We start from the raw sequence: 20,323 nt of genomic DNA on the forward strand, positions 1-20,323 counted from the left end.
AAGTTTCCTAAAGTACAGATTCCTCATGTCCTCCCTGCCCTAAAGTATCCCCTCAGAATTGCACTGCATCGTTATGGCGGAAGTGTAGTTATTGGTAAAGTACGCATGTGTGTGTGTCCCTTCATCCCTTACTGGAGTGTTTGAGTTATGTGCTCCTCCCTCCCTGTCACTGTTACGTCCCTTGCTCCGTGTCTTTATGAATGTCCAAATGTTAGTCAAGGTTTCAAGTGTCCGTGATCTAATTTTTTGTTCTCTTACTTTTGTCATTGTCTGAAGTTTGGATTTTAGAAGCACTTTTGACATTTGAGTTTAAACTATTCATAAACTCACTTTTTTCTAATCCTGTTTTTGTCATTTTTTAGAAACGTTATTTGCAGTTTAGTGTTAGTTTATATATATGTGATAATAGCATTAGTGTTCCCCTTGTTTACAGTACCTTAATATTGTGGTGTTAAAGATGTTTACGAAGTCTTGTTATCACCCTCCCCCATATCTGTGTTCTATCCGGATCAGCTGGGTGGATAAACTCCGTTTTCTGCCACTTTTCAATCCACGTGGTTTTCCTTCCTTCACAACTTTAAAATCACTTCATTAACACAGTCACGGTCTAAAGTATCCTAACGTTCCCTCTTTTCTACAAGTCTTAATGTTTTCCTTCAATCTTAAGTCCTCTGGCAATCTCCTACTAACGGAACCTGGCAGATGATTGACTCTAAGGAGATCGGAGGACTAAAGGTTGAGGGAAAACACTAAACAAAGTGGAAATGGTATTGGCAGGTTACACAACTTAAGACAGTGATTGTTCTTGGTAACAAAGATTAGATTCAGTTGTTACAAATATAATTGGGAAAGAAAGGTAAACTCATTATAAGAAAAATGCGAAGGGAGAGTTCCCAAGATTTTTTATAAGAGAATCCGTATCCTATTTTCTATCATCCGTGTCAGTGGTGAGCGTTCAAGGGGGAGCTCCTGTAATTGGTAAAGAGAGAGTTTATCCATCAAGTGAACGGAGAGAAATAAGAAACATTCCCGATATAGTGTTTATCCCCAATTCTTCGTTTACCATAATTTAGGAGAGACTTATCTCTTATAAATTTGATGCCAAACGTAAATTATTCATGAAATCCATTTTTTTTTTTTTTTTTGTGTGTGTAACGTCAATCATTCGTTCTCAATTAAATCAACAAGCCATACTCAAAGACAATTTTCATACCGATCTTTTCATGTTTCGTTTAAAATTATCCGTATTCATTTGTTCCACTTCCAACCTTCAAAAAAAAAAAAAAAATCTAATTGGTCCAGAGAAACAAGAGAGAGAGAAGCTTGGCCTTGTTATGGTGAACGAAGCACCTTATGTTACCCTGCACGTCAATAAACACAAGATTCAGATTGTCCCCTTCCCTGAATGTCATTATATCTGGGTGTGACGCGTCCCAGCACAGGCATGACTAAAGCTAGCGTCACACCACCTGTCTAATTCGACCACCTTAAAACCAGTGTGACGTGGAAAAATCAAATGTCCGTCCCTTTAAACCAAATCTCACCTCCCTCCTTGTGTGTTGCCCTAAGGAGTCATCACGCAGCACATTTCTCAGTTGACCTTGAAATGTGCCGCAGTGATGCTCTCCTGAAGGGAACGCGGAGTACCGTAAGTTGCTCATGGTGCCTGGTGTGTTCTCGGCCCCGGCATGTAGGCAGGTAGGCAGGGACAGGTGGGACTACGAGGGTGTGGCTGTAATGCATCAGTCACTACTTTGGAATCCTCAGGACAGCTATTTTGAAGTCCAAATCATTACAAACTGCAGCTAATTTATATGTCTTGTTTTTCACGTGATATTGAATGAATCAGCAAATTCTTATGAAGTTTTAAGAGCACTATTTTGTCCTTATTTTCAAATCCAGAACCGCAGCTAAATTATGTCTTCTCTTTCTCGTAATATTACATGGATAAACTTATCTTATTTACCCTCTAAAGAACGAATCATCCCTCCTGTCACGTATTACAGTTACACTCTCTGTTCCCATTAACCAGCGCCGGGGCGAGACACACCATCGGTACAGGTATAGATTAAGTTTAAACATTTACAAATATTTCATCCCTTCCTCCTTTCCCTTCTTCCCTCGACTTTTAGCGCGTAGAGGAGGAAGAAACGGTAACTGAAACTAAGGAGGAAGAGGAGAAGAAGGATCGAAAGACAAAGGACTCCAAGATACGCATGGAGGAGGAAATAATAGAGGAGAGAGTGGAAAAGAAAGACGAACCCGCTGAGAAACGAAAGATAAGTAAAACTGAGGAGAAGAAAGAGACCATTGAGGAGAAGAGAAAGGAGGATGCAAAGAGGAAGACATCGAAGGTAGAGGAAAAGGTAGAGGAGAAAAAGGTAGAAGAGACTAAGGCTAAACCAGAGCCTCAAAAGAAACCCGAGGAACCGAAGAAGAAAACCTCAGTCACGGAGAAGAAAGAGACAGTTGAGGAAAAGAAAACGGGTGCCAAGACGAAGGAACCTGAGCCGAAGACAGAGCCCGCAAGAAAACCCTCGAAAGTAATGGATGACGACGCCCCGCCAGAGAAGCCCAAGCTCAAGGTACCAACCTCACCCACCCGGACATACGAGGAGCCCCAGGATGATTCTGACAACGAGCCTGTGGACATCATGGCGGACCTTCTAAGTGAGTTCATCACCGGGAAGAAGAAGCAACACAAACCCTCGCATCCTCGAAAGAGAGAAGAGGTAAAAGTGGAGCCACCAAAGCCTAAGAAACCTGTTGAAGAGCCGAAACCGGAGCCTAAGAAACCTGAAGAACAAAAACCAGAGCCTAAGAAACCTGAGGAGAAGAAACCTACCGAAGAAGTGAAACCAGAGCCTAAGAAACCTGAAGAGGCGAAACCAGAGCCTAAGAAACCTGTTGAAGAAAAGAAACCGGAGGCTAAGAAACCTGCCGAAGAAGCGAAACCAGAGCCTAAGAAACCTGAAGAGGCTAAACTGGAGGCTAAGAAACCTGCTGAGGAGTCGAAACCGGAGCCGTCAAAGGCCGCCAAAGACAGGAAAGAATCCACAACATCTGTCAAGGGTAAGGACAAGGATGACTCGAAGCCTGTCCATGGCGAGGCGACCCTGAAGCCCCCACAGGATAAGAAGCCTAAAGACGAGGAGCCTTACGCGGAGTTCACTGGGGTAGCGCATCAGGAGCCGATCCAGAAGAAGAAGTCACAGGTGGAGGCAGAGAAGGATATTCCCGCAAAGGTTCATGGAGAGGCGACCTTGAAACCACCACAGGATAAGAAGCCCAAAGACGAAGAGCCTCACGCGGAGTTCACTGGGGTAGCGCATCAGGAGCCGATCCAGAAGAAAAAGTCGCAGGTCGAGGCCGAGAAAACCATTCCTGCAAAAGTTCATGGAGAGGCGACTCTGAAACCGCCACAGGATAAGAAGCCTAAAGATGAAGAGCCCCACGCGGAATTCACGGGCAAAGAGCACCAGGAACCCGTGGGGAGGAAAAAGTCGCAGGTCGAGGCTGAGAAAACCATTCCCGCAAAGGTTCACGCGGAGGCGACCCTGAAACCGCCACAGGAGAAGAAGCCTAAGGGTGAGGAGCAGCACGCGGAGTTCACGGGGAAGGAGCATCAGGAACCACCCAAGAAGAAGACATCGCAGGTGGAGGCGAAGGGAACGGTGAAGACTCCAGCGCCGGGGAAGAAGCAACTGGAGGTAAGTGAAGAAGAAATACAATCTCAACAACATTCCGCATCGCCTTCACCACCAGCAGTACTCACAACTAAACCCAAGGACTCCCTCAAGCCCAGGTCCATCGGCAAACACCAGCTCCTCACTTCGGTAATCAAAGAGACTGACGAGGAGGAGGATCCGCCCACGCCTCCTCCACTAAAGAGCGCAGGCAACGGGAAGAGCGACCATCTGGAGGCTAAGTCCTCAACCTCCGACGATTCTGAGGGCGTATCCCCTATGGAACGATACCTGCAGGAGCTCTTTGGCAAACCTGCTGGCGAGGAGAACTCTCCGGTAGGGTGAGAGACTGTTGGTGAGGCGCCTCGCTCCCGGAGGTCTTTGAATTCACATGGGAAGGGAGAAGGTTCAAATCCGCACAGTGCATAACCTATTTACTTTTGGTTCAGTTACTTATCTGTTTGTGTCAGCAACTTGGGGGCTTCTGTAGTGGGTGACTAGAATGTTCAGTTTTTCTTTTATAGTTCTTTATGTTTTCTTTTATTTTGCGTTTGGTGTTCTGTTTCTGAGAGGATCTGTGGGCGTAGCAACAGAAGACCTCCGGGGCGTGGTCGCTTCCCTCGCCCGTCGTGTTGTGGATTACAGTCGATCTCTCTCTCTCTCCCTCTTTCGCATTCTCTCTCTCGCTCAATTTCTCCTCTTTATTTTATGTTCCGCTGCACCCGACACCCTCCAGCCGGCTAACACATAAACCCAAGAAGAGGAAAATCTAAACACGGGGATCCCTAAAGAGAACCTAAACGCCTTGGAGCGCCACCTAACTAGAAAACCTGAAGAGTTGCCATTCCAGCAACCTAAAAGAAACCCTTGAAACCTTCACCCCTTACCCATTTATAAAACCTAGTCTTAAAAATATCCCATTATTATTTCTTTCAGGTGTATTCCGCTCCCGATCTCCGCTTCATATTAGCATTTGTATATCATTTACTTCCATTATTTCCATTATTTCTCTTGAGCTATTATCTATTGTTGTTTCTCAGTAGATTTTGGCGATGGTTGGATAATTGGTTGGTAGGTATTGTACTGGTATGTAGAAACTAACTGTGGTTGGTTTGGTAGGTCGATGCAATGCAGGTAACCGGAATTAACACAATCCTCTGCCTTTTTTCCTTTGCCAACAGAAGGAGGAGGTCAAGGAGGAGAAGAAGGAGGAAAAGGTACCGTGTTTTCTGTTTAGTATTTTCCTCTTTATTGTAGCGTATCAATTCACGTTCATTTCAAATATTTCTCTGAGTTTCTTATTCATTGTGTAAGATGAAGAAGTATTGTTAATGTTGAGCCTTGTGAGGATATACTACCATTACATTGCCTTTCAGTGTAAAAACAAATAATAAAAACAAAAAAAAACATGCTTAACATAGAAAATGGCATAAAACTACTTAAAAAAACACTTATAACTCAATGATTTTACTTTTTTATTAGCTGAAGTGCATGTTTGAAATTGGAATTAAAGTCATGCCAAACAAAACAAACAATAACTCCAGATGTTTGTGTCGTCCTCGTGTCGCGGTCATATCAATTTTGTTATCGTCCTTTCCTTCTCTCCCATTATATATATGTCGTCAGTTTCCGCGCTCTTGTGCGCCGAGGCCGGATTTGTGTGACGTCACGCTGTCTGTCTGTCTGTCTGTCTGTCTGTCTGTCTGTCTGTCTGTCTGTTCTTCGCGGTGAGCTCAGACTTCCTTTCGCGTCTCACTCGTGGACTCTTGCCTGTCTTCCTGTCGCGGCCTGTCGCTGACTGGCTCTGCCTGTCTTCCTCTTTCGTGGCCTTTTTCTGGTGGACCATACCTGTTACTTCCTTTCGCGGCCTCCCATTGGTTGGCTGATTCTTTGCGTCTCCTTCCACGCCCTGTCATTGGTGGGTTGGGTCTGTCGAAGCGTGACGTCACACTAGTGTCAGGCGGAGGTCGCAAGATCGAGGATGGTGTGGGTTTGGTGTGGCGGGTGTTGCCAGAGTCCTTTCTCATATTTTGTTGTCCCCTGCGTTAAGGAGGAAGATAAGCCAAAGAAGAAGCCTGAGGAAGCCCCTAAGAAAAAGGAGGAAGCCCCTCAAAAAAAGGATGAGGCCCCTGAAAAGAAAGAGAGCCCCGAGAAGAAAGATAAGCCGGAAGAAAACCCTCAGCCCAAACCTAAACCCAAGAGGCGAATTTTGCCCAAACCGGAAGAGAAACACGAGATGTTCAATGTGTCACTCAAAAAGGTGAAGCCCAAAGAGAAGGAGGAGAAGGAGGAGGCGCAGCAAGCAGAACTGAGGAAGGTCTCGGGCCAGGAGGAGCAGCTGGGCCTCAAGGGCGACAAGGCAAAGCTGCGCAAATACTCGGCCAAGGAGGAGGAGATGAAGCTCATGGAGGCTGAGAAGATTAAGCTTGAAAAGTACGAGGCCAAAGAGAAACAGGCCAAACTGGAGGCCGAAAAGCTGAGCCTCGAGAAAGCCCAGAAGATGAAGGCTGAGGAGACTAAGGTACAGGAGGTCGATAAGCTTAAGACCAAAAAGCTGAGCGTCAAGGAGCAGAAGGCCGCGGAGGAGGAGGAGAGGGCCAAGCTCAAACGGGGTAAGGGTAAGCTTCCGGATGGCACTGAAGAGATGGAAAAGGTCGACTTGAAAAAGGTCGAGCGCGCAAAGGTCGAGGAAGAGGCGAAAAAGGGCAAAATGGAACTGCAGGTTTGTACACCGCTAACCCTTCTCTCGCCTGCGCCACTCACTTGCGCGTCGTGTCCTTCGTCTTGTATCTCAACAGATGAGCCACTAAATACACATCCTCAAGTACGCCACTAACGCACCCAAGTAACACAAAGCTAAATATTGATAATGCCCCGTGCTCCATACCTAAACTACCGCACCTAACTACCATTCTAAAAAAAATAAAAATAAAATAAAATAAAATAAATAAATAAATAAATAAAGATAACGAAACCAATAAATTCTTCTATAAAACACAAAAATCAAATACTCCATATAACTAAATCATTGTAATCATGACGCTAAATAATCTCTAAACATTCATTCTAAAAGACACATAAAGCACATCAATTCAATCTAAATGTTGAAACCAAAAAAAAAAATAAACATAAATTAAAACTCCATTTACAACCAAACACAATAAAACTCAAATAAAACGAACACCAATCTGGAATTAAGCAAACTTTTAAAAATTCTCATAATCCTAAAACTGATCTCGGTAAAACTAAAAGTACTCTAAAGTAATTATAAGCAAAAAAAAAAAAAACATCAAACATTTACCTGAGAAGAATTGTCGCGCACCTGCCGAGAAATCACCTGAATTTTTCGTCGGTAATCAAGAAGACAAAACAAACACGACTAACCGTAAATAAGGAGAACAAGAAGACAAAGCAACGCGGCTAATTAAAGAGAAAAACGAGGAAGAAAAATACACATAAATAATGAAGAGAAAAAAAAAAAACAGAACTATCTTTGCGTAAATAAGAAAAGAGAAGAGAAATGTTTTTGTTGTTTCGATGTGTTGTTGATCCATTGTTGTGATTTTGTTTTCATCAAGTGTGCGGGAATGTCCACACCATCTCCTGCGTGGCTGTTTGTTTGTGTGTGTGTGTGTGTATTGCGTACATCCCTTTACCCTTTGAGTATCCTAACGTGCACAGCAGCAAGGCGAGGCAGTGCACACGGTAGAAATCACAATATTAGTATTTGTAAGAGGCTAGCATCACCTTACGGTCTTCTCGAAAACCGCAAGGGGATGTTTTTGCTGGAGGAGTCAAGAGAGTGATGTGTGCACCGCCTGATTGCCGAGTCCTGGTTTGTGTCGTGTTGTTGTGTAGTATTATCGATGCTACCACTCGCTGATGTTGCTTCACGCCCCGCCCCGCCTCGCCTCGCCCCGCCCCGTAACACTAACACCACTCAGTAACCCGAAGACATCGCCTCTCGTTGGTGTGGCGTCGCCGTGTGTGGCTCGAAGTGTGCAGCAGCAGAAGCAGCGCCGCGAGTCCTTTACTGTGCACGAGTCGCTTATTTGCCGCCTTTAGCAGGATCAGTAAACTCCTTCCCTTGTATTGTTTCATTCCGTTTATTTTTTTTTTTTTTCATTCATATATTTGTTTATTCATTATTATTATTTTAGCTTCAAAGAGTCAACAGGAAGCTCCGTGGTTTAATATAAGTTTCTCTATTTTTTCTTTTGACACGTTTTCTTTACTATGATGTGACACTACAGTCAGATTTCTCCGTATTTAGATTCTAAATGGCCGTCATTTTTTTTTTAATAGTGTGGTTTTCCTTTTGTTTTTAGAGATGAACATTTCAGGTGTGTTGCATTTCTTCATGTAATGCTTTAGTGTCCTCTTATTTTCTTTTGCGAAGGATAGGAAAAAGAAAAAATAACGAGCGACTCCTTAAAAAATCTCCGTGGCGCTGCTCTGTCTCGTGCTCTTCGAAGCCTCACCCCGGCGCGCCCTTGGTACTTAACGCGTCGCTACCCTTCCCTGGTTACGATGCAATACCCATCCGCTCCCGTGGCCGCGGCCAGTGGGCCCTCGCTCTCCCGGGGGAGGTCGTGACGGAACGGTTCGCGTGCACATGAGTGTGGTGACCCTGAGGTGTACTTGTGTGTACCATGTGTGTGTGTGCGTGTATATCTACATGAGTACTTGTTTGGTGTACGGAGGAGAAGAAGGTGGATGTGTCACGTGGTGTTGTGGTGTGCGGCGTGCCCGTGGCGTCTGTCTGTGCCCGTGAGTGTGTTGGTCCGTCCGTCCGTCCGTCCATCCGTCCGTACCTTGCCTGGTGCTCCGTGACGCACTAACCCCATGTAGTGGTCAGCTCGCGCTTATTGCATGTCTACTTTTTAAGTTTATTGTTAAATAGTTTTAAAAGTTTTCATGATGGGACTTAATATAGTACAAACTTTAACTCTTTTTATAATATATGAACTTAGTGTCTTAAAACCTTTTAAACTGATAGATAAATTAATGCATGCATTACTACAAATTGAATTAAGAACATTTTAATTTTAAACATAGACATTTTCTAAAAGACAGGATTCTTAACATGTTTTCCATAATAATGATATATGTTGATTTCAGGCATTCACTTAAGTGTTCAGCCTCGACACAGACTCACTTAGGAGGACACGCCTAGCTTAGCGATGGACACTGTGCAGGGAACATTTACTAATACAAACTTTCTATCATATTTCATATCCATTTAGGAGACGACCGAAGATCAGGTAGGCAGGACCCGCCCTCTGGGGGCCTGAGGTGCCCGGGAGGTAACAGGGGCGGGCGTCGCTCAGGGCTGGCCGGGCAGAGTCCGCCCCATCCCACTAGACGCCGCGAGGCTCTTGTTGGAAGGCATACATGTTCAGGCGACTCTGTTTCCCTTGTTATGCCAATCCTGACGACTCTCCGCCCCTCGTAGGAGAGAACACAATAACAATACTCGATCAGTCGCCTCCACCTCCACTGAGCGCGGCGCCAGCACGTCCTTGCCTCAGCACTTGTATAATTGCCTTGGGAATCATGTTTCTGCAAAGAAGTAATACATCTCTTTCGGAGGTGGCGGCGGCTTCTGGCTTAGCATACTCGTAGCGTGTACACGTGTAGCGTAGGGCAGCTTAGCGATACTGAGCTGCCGCCGGTAGACACGCGCGTGCGGTTGGGAGGGTACTGAATCAAGGACACACACACACACACACACACACACACACACACACACACACACACACACACACACACACACACACACACACACACACACACACACACACACACATGGGTCTTGTACACAACGAGCTTGCGTCATGTGCCTTGCAATGGCCCGCCGCTGCTTCTCTTTGAGCAGAAGTTTGGCATTGCATGATGTCCCTGGCACTGCGCTGGCCTTGGCACTGTCTAGCCTTGGTACTCTGGCCTTGGCACCGCGCCCTCAGACAAGCCGCAGCACCGGTGTATGGGCGCTTCTGTGGCCTCATTCTCTGCTGGCTGAGCTTGACTTGTATTGTCCCATGTCGCTTAGCTCTATCTCTGCCCTTTTTGTTTCATTTCCTGTTCTCTCCTGCCTTTTTCACGTCCTTCTCTCCTGTTGTCTCCTGCCTCTTTCTCGTCCTTTTCTCCTGCTTCTTTTGTTTCATTTCCTGTTCTCTCCTGAGTCTTTCACGTCCTTCTTTCCTGTTGTCTCCTGCCTCTTTCTCGTCCTTTTCTCCTGCTTCTTTTGTGCTTCTCTCTTTCCCTTCTCTCGCCCTCTCCTGGGCCGTAGCCAGACCACGCGTCCCACGGGTATCCATGGAAATGAGAGGTGGACATTGTCTTGCCTTACCCTTTGTCACTCCAGAACTCCCTCCCCTTTCCCTCCTATTGTAATAAAGACCCTCTCCACTACCACCGTCTCTCCCATGCACATACCACACCACGCCACCCACGCCGCACCTCCACCCATCCACCTGATCCTGACGAAGAGAGGACCTGTGAGAAGTCGACTCTGGCTTTTGACACCTTTCTTTAGCTCAGTGACGGGTGGTTGTTGGTGGAGGGTGTGCCTGCCTCTACACACACCTGCACACACTCACACGCCAGGGAACACAAGGGGCAGCCTCAGTGAGACGCGAGTGCTGTTTGCAGACGTGTGGTAATCCCATTAATGTGACTCCAGACAGTATGTGTTTGTGTTGTGCTGTGTTGTGTCGTGCTGTGCTGTGCTGTGTTTCTTGCCGTCCCTGTCCCTGTCTCACCATCCCCTCCACATCCCCTTCACGTGCCGCCCTTCTCTTTCAGCTCTAATACAGAGTCTCACTGTATCCTAAAGACACACACGTAAACAAACCTAAACCTGCATAGTGACATCCCCTCCCTAAACCACTCCCCTCTAATTAATTCTGACGGTAAATAGGATCCCCAGACACCAGCCTTCGTGACTTCCTTAGTAAACACGATGCCTGTCATTTTAATGCTTATTGTCTGTTTACCGCGATCATTTTTTTTTTTTTTTTAGTAGATTAAAGAGTAAATTAATCTTTTATAATTGTTCTGGTTCACGTTGAGTAAAATTTGGTAAATTTCTTTAAAAAATCCTACGTTTCAGTCAGATTCACGAATAATATCTGACTCGCACGTGATTCTAGAAAACTGCTAAGTCACAGTTTTCTAAATATTTAAAGGTTTACCATTTTAATCCTCCTTTAACAAAACAGATTCATTGATTCATACATTATTTGATCTTCCATAATTTCCAATCCAATTACACTGCTAAAGGCTGGTGTCTCGGGTGGTAACCTCACATAAACCCGTGACGTGGAAAGTGTCGTGAGGAGGACCTTACTAATATAGATGTCTCCCTCACCACCACCACCACCACTACCACCACCACGACAACCTCCACCAGACCTTTACTCTTCGTCCTCCTCCACACGAACCAAGCCCTGATGAGGACGAGGGGCAGAGTTCTAGTGAGGATGAGGAAGATGAGGAAGATGAGGAGGATATTTGGGCCACCCTCAGACAGTGGGTAAGACGTGTTTCACTCGATACACGCCCTGCGCAAGCCACCTCCAGCCTCCAGGGAGAGAAACACACCTGGAGGATTATGTGTTGCTGTGTGTTCCCCATGTCATGTGTTTGTGTTTCACGTGATTTGTTGTCGTGGTTCTGAGTGGCCCGGAGGCTGAAGATGGCTTGTTTTTTGATTGGTGAAAGTTTGAAGTCACTACCACGCCCGTCCCCATGAAATTTTAAGTTTATTTACATACATTGTCCCCTCTCCTTTACTTCCGTCCTTTCCTCCTCACTACTATAGATGTCTAACTACTACACGCACTTCCACGTCTGTCTTTGCCTTTACACCGCCTATATAGTACAGATTACCTTCCTCTTACCCACTACTACCATTGCTGCATACATTATTCCTGTCCCTTTCCTCCTTCCTTCCCTCCCTCATTACTAAAGATATGTTGGTACTGCAGCCACTTCCATATCTGTCTTTCACTTTTCATTTCCTATAGTGTACAGATTACCTTCATCTTACCCACTACTACCACTGATACAGTTCCAGCCTTCCTTGACTTTCCATTCACTTCCATGTCTGTCTGTCTCTCCAGCTACAATTGACAACGACCACCACTACTACGACAGTCCTTTCCTCAGTATTTTCACTGTCAATCTTCCTCCACTCTCTCATTCCTCCCTTCCGTTCCTTCCCTCCCTTTGTATACATATTAAGAGTGACCGTCACATGTGTGTTTCTGTAAGTCTTTGTCTTCCTGTCTGACTTTCAATGCCAGCTCATCATGTTTTCATCGTGTTCTGACCTGACCAGCCGGACCGGAGCGAGGTCTCATCTGCACCGTGTAAATGTGATGGTATTCTCGTGTTTATATGTGTGTCTTTACCTGTCATCGCTACCTGTGGGACACCTGTGTAAGGCAGTATGTTAGCCTGTCGAAAATTTCACTATAGGGATAATTTCGTAGTTTCTAAGACTAGTTTTTTTTATACGATTCGTGTCCACATTAGGAAAGGTTTAGTTTAGGAAGCACAGGTGTGGTTTTATTTGTTCTTCTTTCCATCTGCCTTTATTTTAGGCACCGCTTATCCTTAAGTCTAGACGGGAGGAAGGAAGCTGTAAAGACTTTCCTTCCGTCTGCTCTCGCTACTCCTGTCTCGTTTCCCGTGCCTGAGTGTTGCACAAGGACATCTTATTTAACGTTTGTTACAACTCATAACTCTAGACTAACGAAGATGACTATGACTAACTCACCTCGGCGTCACGCGTAACATTAATGCTGACACATCTATTATGCTGTTCACTTCTTGGTACGTAGTATATCTGCACAGGCTCTGAACTATTGTATATTATGTAATAGTATAAAGCTGTAACCTGCTTAGTGTAGAGTTGCTAGAATCCAATTTCTGCAGCTTCCTGTACTATAGACACTAAATCAGACCGAGTCCCGAGAGTCCTGGGTAAACAACCGAGCGAGATTTTCGAATCGTGGATGGATGGAGCGTCGTTTAGTTGCGTTGATGGGCCGTGCAGGATGGGCGCCGCCTGGACCATCAGGTTTTGGCTGGTCGAAAACAAAACGATTCAAGGACTGGGCCGCCTTACTCTCTGCCACAATGAAACATGCAACTACACGCTCTCTCTCCATCTATCCCTGGCAGAAAATCCTTACCCGGTACTCTGATAAACTACTCTTGATGACGAAGGTGTTGATGGAAAGAGACCAACACTTGAATCAGCAGCTTTGCATCAAGGGAACCAAAGATCAATCAGCTGCGGAGCCCAAAAGACCCGATGATAAAAAGTGTCTTCTCGTTTGCCTCAACAGAAGAGGAAGACGAGTAGCCCAAAAAATTCATTGGAAGTCAACAACCCCGAGGAAGCCGATAAATCTCAACCTAAAAATCCCCATAACCCTGGAAACCCACACCCCAACAACCCCCATGCGGACACTCCTTCTGAGAACCCTGGAAACCCTAAGAACCCAGGAAACCCCCACAACCCTGGAAACCCTAAGAACCCTGAAAACCCTAAGAACCCTGGCAACCCTCACAACCCTGGAAACCCTAAGAACCCTGAAAACCCTAAGAACCCTGGCAACCCTCACAACCCTGGAAACCCTAAGAACCCTGGCAACCCCCATAACCCTGGAAACCCACATAACCCTGGAAACCCTGAAAACCCAAAGAATCCTGGAAACCCCCATAACCCTGGAAACCCTAAGAATCCCGGTAACCCTGGAAACCCTAAAAATCCTGGAAACCCTGGGAATCTAAAGACCCCTGGAAACCCTAAGAAGGAAGAAGGACCCGCAGGAAACCCAACCTCTAAAACTCCCGCCAATCCTAAAGATAATCCCGCCTCTAAAACCAATCCTAAAGACGCTAAAAATCCAAAAGCGGATCTGACCGTAGGTACCACAGGCGCCATGCACACCCCGCCCCTCATTCTTGTCCCCGCACCGTGTCCTGGGCCGCCCCGCCTCACTGCACGTTTTCTGTTGATAGTAGGAGGGTGACCAAGAGCTGTATGATGCTAAAAAGGAGAAGGATATGAGTTGGGTATCTTTCTTTGGATAGCAGAGTGAGATAGAAGGGAGTGGGTCTCAGGCACTTCTCTCCACCTAAAAGAAGGCGTTGGGTGACTTTCCGTTGTGTTCATTTAATAGAAGAGTTTGTTACTTGAGAAAATTGGCTTAGAATTCCGTTTTCTTCCTCTGAGTTTTTTTTATCATGAGTTTAATTAATTATGTATTCCTTTCGTTTGACTGAATTTGCATTTGCTCTTATATTTTTTTTTTTTTTTGATGGATTAAAGTATACATAATTCTAATCCGTGTAGAATATAAAGAAAAGTAAAGTGATTTCATTATCATTTCAAACAAACTTTTTTTTTATTGCGTTTCATAAATGGCATTAGGCTATTTTTCTCCCACATCCCATTTCCTACAGCTCTTGTCCCTCATCCTTTGATATGTATAACAACAAACAGTTAAAAAAAAAACAGAGCGAAGTCATCATAAAAGCAAGATCATTACAAAGTCACTGTTTTGAGGCGTGTCAGCAGCGGTGCACCCCCGAGGACGCGCGGCGGTCTCCCTAACGCTTCGTAACTCAATAAGCGAAACAATACAATTTTTGCACTTGACGCGCGCGATGCTCGGCCTCCCACGGGACTGCGGCCGCTGCTCATAACGCTTCAGTAAGAGGAAAAAACCTAAAACACTTCGCTTCTCCGAATGTTTGACAGGAAATCTGGTAATCGCTGTGTGCGTTTGGCGAGGCTTCTGCTAATACCGTAACAGCTTGGTTTAGTTAATCTGCCTCTGTTTCTTTGCTTTCGTTCACACTTTTCAACACTCCCACTCGAATTTTTTTACACTCTGAGGACTTTTGGGGTATTTTTTGAACGATTTTTTAGGTGAGATTTCCACCAAAGCCCCTCCTGAGGAATAACAAGTTCATCCGCGAACATCTCCACCAGACACTGCTCACCTAACATCTTTTTGTATCCCTTGCCAACACACACACACACGCACACACTCACACACACGGACACATCATTCATAAAAAAAAACACACATTTTCTTAAGTTTCATTTTGCATCATAACATTTTTTTTCCTTTACTTCTCTCTTTTTTTTTTCTGACATTAAGATAAGCAGTGTTCGAGTTAGGTTATGGAGAAACACACTTATACCCGAGGATGATGTTAATACTCACTCATATCTATATTTTGTACATTGATTTTCCTCCTTAACAGGGATGAAAGTGACTGTGTGACTCGACGAAATAAAAGAAATAATTGAAACTACAACAACAACACCATTATATATAAAAAAAAAAATGTTTGATTATAATGTTAAGTATTATGGAAATATATCTAATGCGCTGATTTTTTCTCCTCTCCTTTTCTCTCACTGTCAATCTCTTTTCTCCTCTCTCTCTCTTCCCACTTCGCCTCTCCTCGCACCGGTGTTCGTCTGGGCTGTAGAAACCGAAAATTGTGGAGCCCAAGCCTTCGGTAAGAGGGTTGAATCCTTCTGTCCCTCGCCTGGCTGATGCTAACTTGTTTTCCTCGCGATCCCTCGTAACACATGCTCCACTGATGCTCTCTTCTCGTGCAGCTTGATATTACTACGCTTATTTTCTCTCAAGATGCATTTTTTTTTAGGCTTTTTTTCCGTTTATAAGGCCATTTTTAGAGCCTTTTTCTGTTTTTCTGCCTTTTTTTTTTGTGGGGTAATTTTACATCCCATTTCGCTGGTGGTCTTTTGTTTACACATTTTTTTAGTATTCAGTATAATTTTTTGTGTCGCCTCACCTCCTTCAGCGTTATCTTACAAAAACTCAATTTAGTTATGAGTTTACATAGTATATTTATTCGTATCTAATTAACACACATTATTTTTTTATACAATTTTTGCATATATTTTTTTTTATACTCTGTTAATTTTCCTTTATAGCTTAATACAATGGACACAAGTTTCTATATATATATATTTTTTTTTTTGTACTCATATCGTTTACTGACGCCTGTTGACATCCTGAGTGTATTGAGTGTTGTGTACCATGAAAACAAACACATTTTCGCACTACAATTATTAACTAACACTACTTTAACAACAAACAATATATTTAAGGCATTTTTAATCATACGTATCACTTTCTTGCGTGTACGGTAATTTTTTATGTGTATGTACGATACTTTCTCTCCATGTATGATGTTCCAGCTTAAACGTAGCACGGCTTCTGGTAAGTGTTCTCTATATGCATTGATTAACCTTGTGTCTGGTTGGATTATTAACCTTATTATATCTAGTACCATCCTTACGTTCTCAAAATGTCTCGGGTTTTCCTTCGTTTCTAAATCACAAGGTTTAGTAGAGAGGAAAAGTGAGCGAGAGTTTATTTTCTGAACGTAAGGAGAATGGTAGTGGAGGCTAGAATTTCTCTCTCTCTCTCTCTCTCTCTCTCTCTCTCTCTCTCTCTCTCTCTCTCTCTCTCTCTCTCTCTCTCTCTCTCTCTCTCAGCAAAAGCGAGGTAAGTTGTGTGTCACGTAGAGGAGAAAATCGCTCTTTCCTCTTTTTTTCCTCCTTTATTGCGGCAAGACGTCAGTTTCTCGTTTTCTGTTGCCAAAAAGAAGCGAAACAAAAGTGAATTATAAAGCCAGCTCGAGTATTGCCACAGATAAGGATTTATATTACGTCTTTTACGGCCTCAGCGTCCCCCATTCGATTGGTTCCTAGTGGTTACTGAGGCGGCAAGCAGTGACCGTCGCCCTCAGCACCACGAGACTGACTTCTTGGCTCTCGTTCACCCGTTCCTTGAGACAATAGCTGGTAACTTCGATGTCCTTGGTGTGGCTAACTACTCTCCACTATTGGGCGTCTTGATGCTTTCGATGTTAAGGCTGAAATTGTACTTTGATTGTTATTTATTATTATTATCATTATCATTATTATTATTATTATTATTATTATTATTATTATTATTATTATTATTACTATCGCGTGAATGTCGTTGTTGCTACACCAGAAACTTAACGTATGTGTGTAGGTGTGTGTGTGTGTGTGTGTGTGTGTGTGTGTGTGTGTGTGTGTGTGTGTGTGTGTGTGTGTGTGTGTGTGTGTGTGTGTGTGTGTGTGTGTGTGTGTGTGTGTGTTGTGCCTTCAAGAACACACGCGTAGGCTCCTGCACCTGCCCGCCGGACGCGTTCCTCTGTGTTTCCTTGGTGTCTTAACAAGCACTAGACGGAGCTGACTCACTGTTGTGCCATGTGATGTGACTGGGAACCGTAACCTGCCTGCGCCGCGACGCTCCTGCTCCGTGCACGTCACAGTCCAGCCGAGACGGGCGGAACATTAGACTCTTCTTGCCTTCCCTGGATGGACTGCGCCAGCCTTCAATGTTGACCTGTAGTTGCCACTTCTCTGTCTCCTTCACCTCCGATTGGCCTGTGGCTGTGGTGTTGTCGGCTGCCCGCAAGCAAGCACTCGGGGTCAGTCTTGATGTTCGGTGTCGTGGTAACCCAAACCAAGCACCGCAAAGGATGTTCCCGGAGAGGCAACCTGTTTACGTCTGTTTTAGGTGAAGCCACAGCCACAGCGGCGAAGCGGGGCGACCCTTGTGTCTGGCCAGAAAGTAGCGGAGGTGAACCAAGCGATCAGTGAGCTAGACTCTCAGAAAAACGGTATTTTGTCGAGGCGCAACACTGTGGGAGATGCTGTCGTTCACACTGCAGACCTCCACCACCTCCAGCAACAGCACGCTACTGAAGAGGAAACGGAGAACGAACAGAAAACGCACAAGGAGGAATATACTCACGACCACGACTTTCCCCCGCCTCTCGCTGCTCGTCCGCCTCGCCCCAGCCTTCCCTTGCTCAATCGGCCGCCCCACAGCGTCCTCTCTCCGCCGTGCTACCTCAGCCCGGAGGAGGACCTGCCCCACTTCCTGGCGGCGAGGCGGAGAAGCAAATACGAACTGCCGGAGATTGTGGAGACGCCTGAAGAAGACAAAGGCATTCGTATGTTTCTCCAAAGACGAAGGAGCATCGACTGTAAGGTACGAACGGCGCAGCTCTGGTGGAGGGAGGTCGGAGAGAGAGAGAGAGAGAGAAAGAGAGAGAGAGAGAGAGAGAGAGAGAGAGAGAGAGAGAGAGAGAGAGAGAGAGAGAGAGAGAAGAGTAAGTCACTCTCACCGCCTCCTCCCTCAGAGTTAAAGCTTTCACCACCAGGGGCGAGCTGTCACAGGCTGTTCAGTAGTGACCAAAGAATTACAAAGCACGTTTACTGTCCCTTCTTTAAACCTCCATGGCCCGACCCCGCCTTGTCGCTGTGGGTGGAAAGCTGCTGCGCCAGAAATATAGTTAATTATCTGTGTGTGTTTTCGTTTGTTGACAGTTTTCTTTCCGGGAATCAAGCTTCATGATTTAAAGGATTTGAAATTTTTGTATGCGGTGCAGTAAAGGAAACTTTCTCCCCTGCTTAAAAGTGGAATAAAATTCACAACTAATTCCTGCGAATAAAGGAAAGAAATTCGTCTCATAGTGTTCTGTATTAATCTGAAGTTTGTTTCCCTGTGTGGTTTGTTCAATTCTGTCCTTCACTCCAACCTATGGCAAAAGTACCGTTGGATATTAAAAGGAACTATTACGGAAAACTGAATGCAACTCAGACAGGTAATTAATTCCCTATCTTATCACAACTCATAACAAACGGTACTTTTATCCCTGGCGAGGAGCACCGCCTGAGTGTTGAATTGTCACTGCCACTGAACTGTGTAGGTAAGTCTGGCTCTGTCCCCGTCAGTTTGTGGGTGACATACTGTGGTGGCATCAGGTCACCACGTCTTGTCTTGTCTCAGCAGGAAACATTTCACGAGTCGTTTTTCCACACTGTGTCGATGTTCTGCTCGTGCTTTAAAAGGTGTAATGCGGAGAGACTGTACACTTGCATCATAGTCACGAACACAGAAGCACCATGACGCCACTGAGTGAACACCACACTGGTAACATTCCAAGCCTTCACGGTGCACAGGTACTGACAACAATTAGCCGGACACTTACCTGGCCTCCCACACCTGCAGACACTCAGATATACACATACATCTATCTGGACTCATCCCTTCAGGTTTGCAGACACAGGCACATTAAACACGTGAGCTTACCTGGCCGCATCCTTAACCAGGTGGCTCATCCTGTCACGGCGCACTCCTTGTCTCCTGCAGGATGCCCCCAAGATCGAAGTCAGCAAGGAGAGGACTCCAGAGCGACGGGGCTCGACGGCTGCAGGCTCGGGACCCCCCAGCAGAAGAGGATCACTTATTCCACCTGAGGATGGAGCAGGAGGACGCAGACCCTCTCTCATCATTGCAGACGAGGTGGGTGTTGAGTCGAGAACATTTGGTTATTATCATTGTCTTCAGTCAGGTAGCCAGCACATTTAGCACCTACTCCTCTCCTCTTCCTCTTCTTCCACTTCCTCCCCCTCCTCTTTCTCCTCCTCCTCTTCCTCTTCCTCTTCCTTTTCCTCTTCCTCTTCCTCTTCCTCTTCCTCCTCCTCCTCCTCCTCCTCCTCCTCCTCCTCCTCCTCCTCCTCCTCCTCCTTCTACTACTACTACTACTACTACTACTACTACTCCTCCTCCTTCAGTCATCTCGTGTCTGGCTGCCTCTCATCTCCACTCTCACTTCACCTGTTCATGTCAGTGTTAACGAGACAATTAGATCATGAATATATTTTTTTCTCTGTATCCTTCAGATTAAACTTATTCGCATTGATGAATTATAAGCTTAGTGTTTTCATACGTGTAGTGCCTATGAGTTAGCCTTTCATCCTCATCTCATTCATCTTATGTGTATTTCCATTATCTTATGTAAATTGTTTAATACCGTAATGATAACTGCCTTTTCTTAGCGTTAATTATTATTTTTTAGTCTCTCTCTCTGTCTCTTCTGATTCCTTCCTAACACCGCCACCACAGCAATCCGTGCGAACCGATAACTGGGAGTGGAAAAGCCCTCCAATTTTCTCTATTTTTTTACGTCAAGTCCTTCGAAGCGCGTCTGGTTATTCCCGACGCCTCGAGGTCACTTTGGCTCCCCACGTGAGAGTTGATGAAAAGGTCCTGTACATTTAAACGAGGGCCACATCACCAAAGAGTTGTCATAATACAGGAACTATACGTATACTTTAATTTTTTTTCTGTTTTTTTATGTAAAGGAGTTCTGGCAAAGCAAAAAAAAATGGCTGAAATTAAAGGCCAACTGAAGCTGCCAGTCTTCAAAATTAAGAGGAATTTTTGTATGAACTCCACTTCGATCACTCTAATGAACACTGAAAACTTTCACTTCTTTTGCAATGAGAGGGAAAACGTAGCAGTGGATGGCAGCACATGGAGTGACTGTCCACCTCTCTCTCTACCTTTGCACATTTACCTCATTAGCAAAGACCAATCAGCGTCATATGTCCTGTTACGTCACACTTTCAACACTCACGAGGGACGCCACTGGTTGACTGAAAGGCTTAGGAGAGCTGCTATTGGGTGGAATTTCTTTTCGCCCCACCCACTAGCTTTCTTGACCCCACCCACCAGCCTTAGTTC

At 45.1% G+C, this 20,323-nt stretch overlaps 1 protein-coding gene across 26 annotated transcripts in view; it reads left to right on the forward strand.

Moving 5' to 3' along the window:
* Nucleotides 1-20,323, forward strand: part of LOC135088863 (twitchin-like) — a 164,509-nt gene that overhangs the window by 52,239 nt on the left and 91,947 nt on the right. For 19 of the 26 annotated variants that reach the window (XM_063983893.1, XM_063983896.1, XM_063983905.1 and 16 more), the window contains exons 17-21: nucleotides 2,133-3,710; nucleotides 8,933-8,950; nucleotides 11,101-11,223; nucleotides 15,210-15,239; nucleotides 18,947-19,099. In XM_063983893.1, the coding sequence (XP_063839963.1) occupies nucleotides 2,133-3,710; nucleotides 8,933-8,950; nucleotides 11,101-11,223; nucleotides 15,210-15,239; nucleotides 18,947-19,099 (1,902 nt within the window). Of the gene's footprint in view, nucleotides 1-2,132; nucleotides 3,711-4,867; nucleotides 4,904-5,736; nucleotides 6,409-8,932; nucleotides 8,951-11,100; nucleotides 11,224-13,045; nucleotides 13,628-15,209; nucleotides 15,240-18,946; nucleotides 19,100-20,323 lie in introns of all 26 variants that reach the window. The other 7 variants (XM_063983915.1, XM_063983918.1, XM_063983914.1 and 4 more) reach the window with 6 other exon arrangements.

This window comes from Scylla paramamosain, chromosome 32 (assembly GCF_035594125.1).
Source record: "Scylla paramamosain isolate STU-SP2022 chromosome 32, ASM3559412v1, whole genome shotgun sequence".
In the NCBI taxonomy this organism is placed as follows: Eukaryota; Metazoa; Arthropoda; class Malacostraca; order Decapoda; family Portunidae; genus Scylla; species Scylla paramamosain.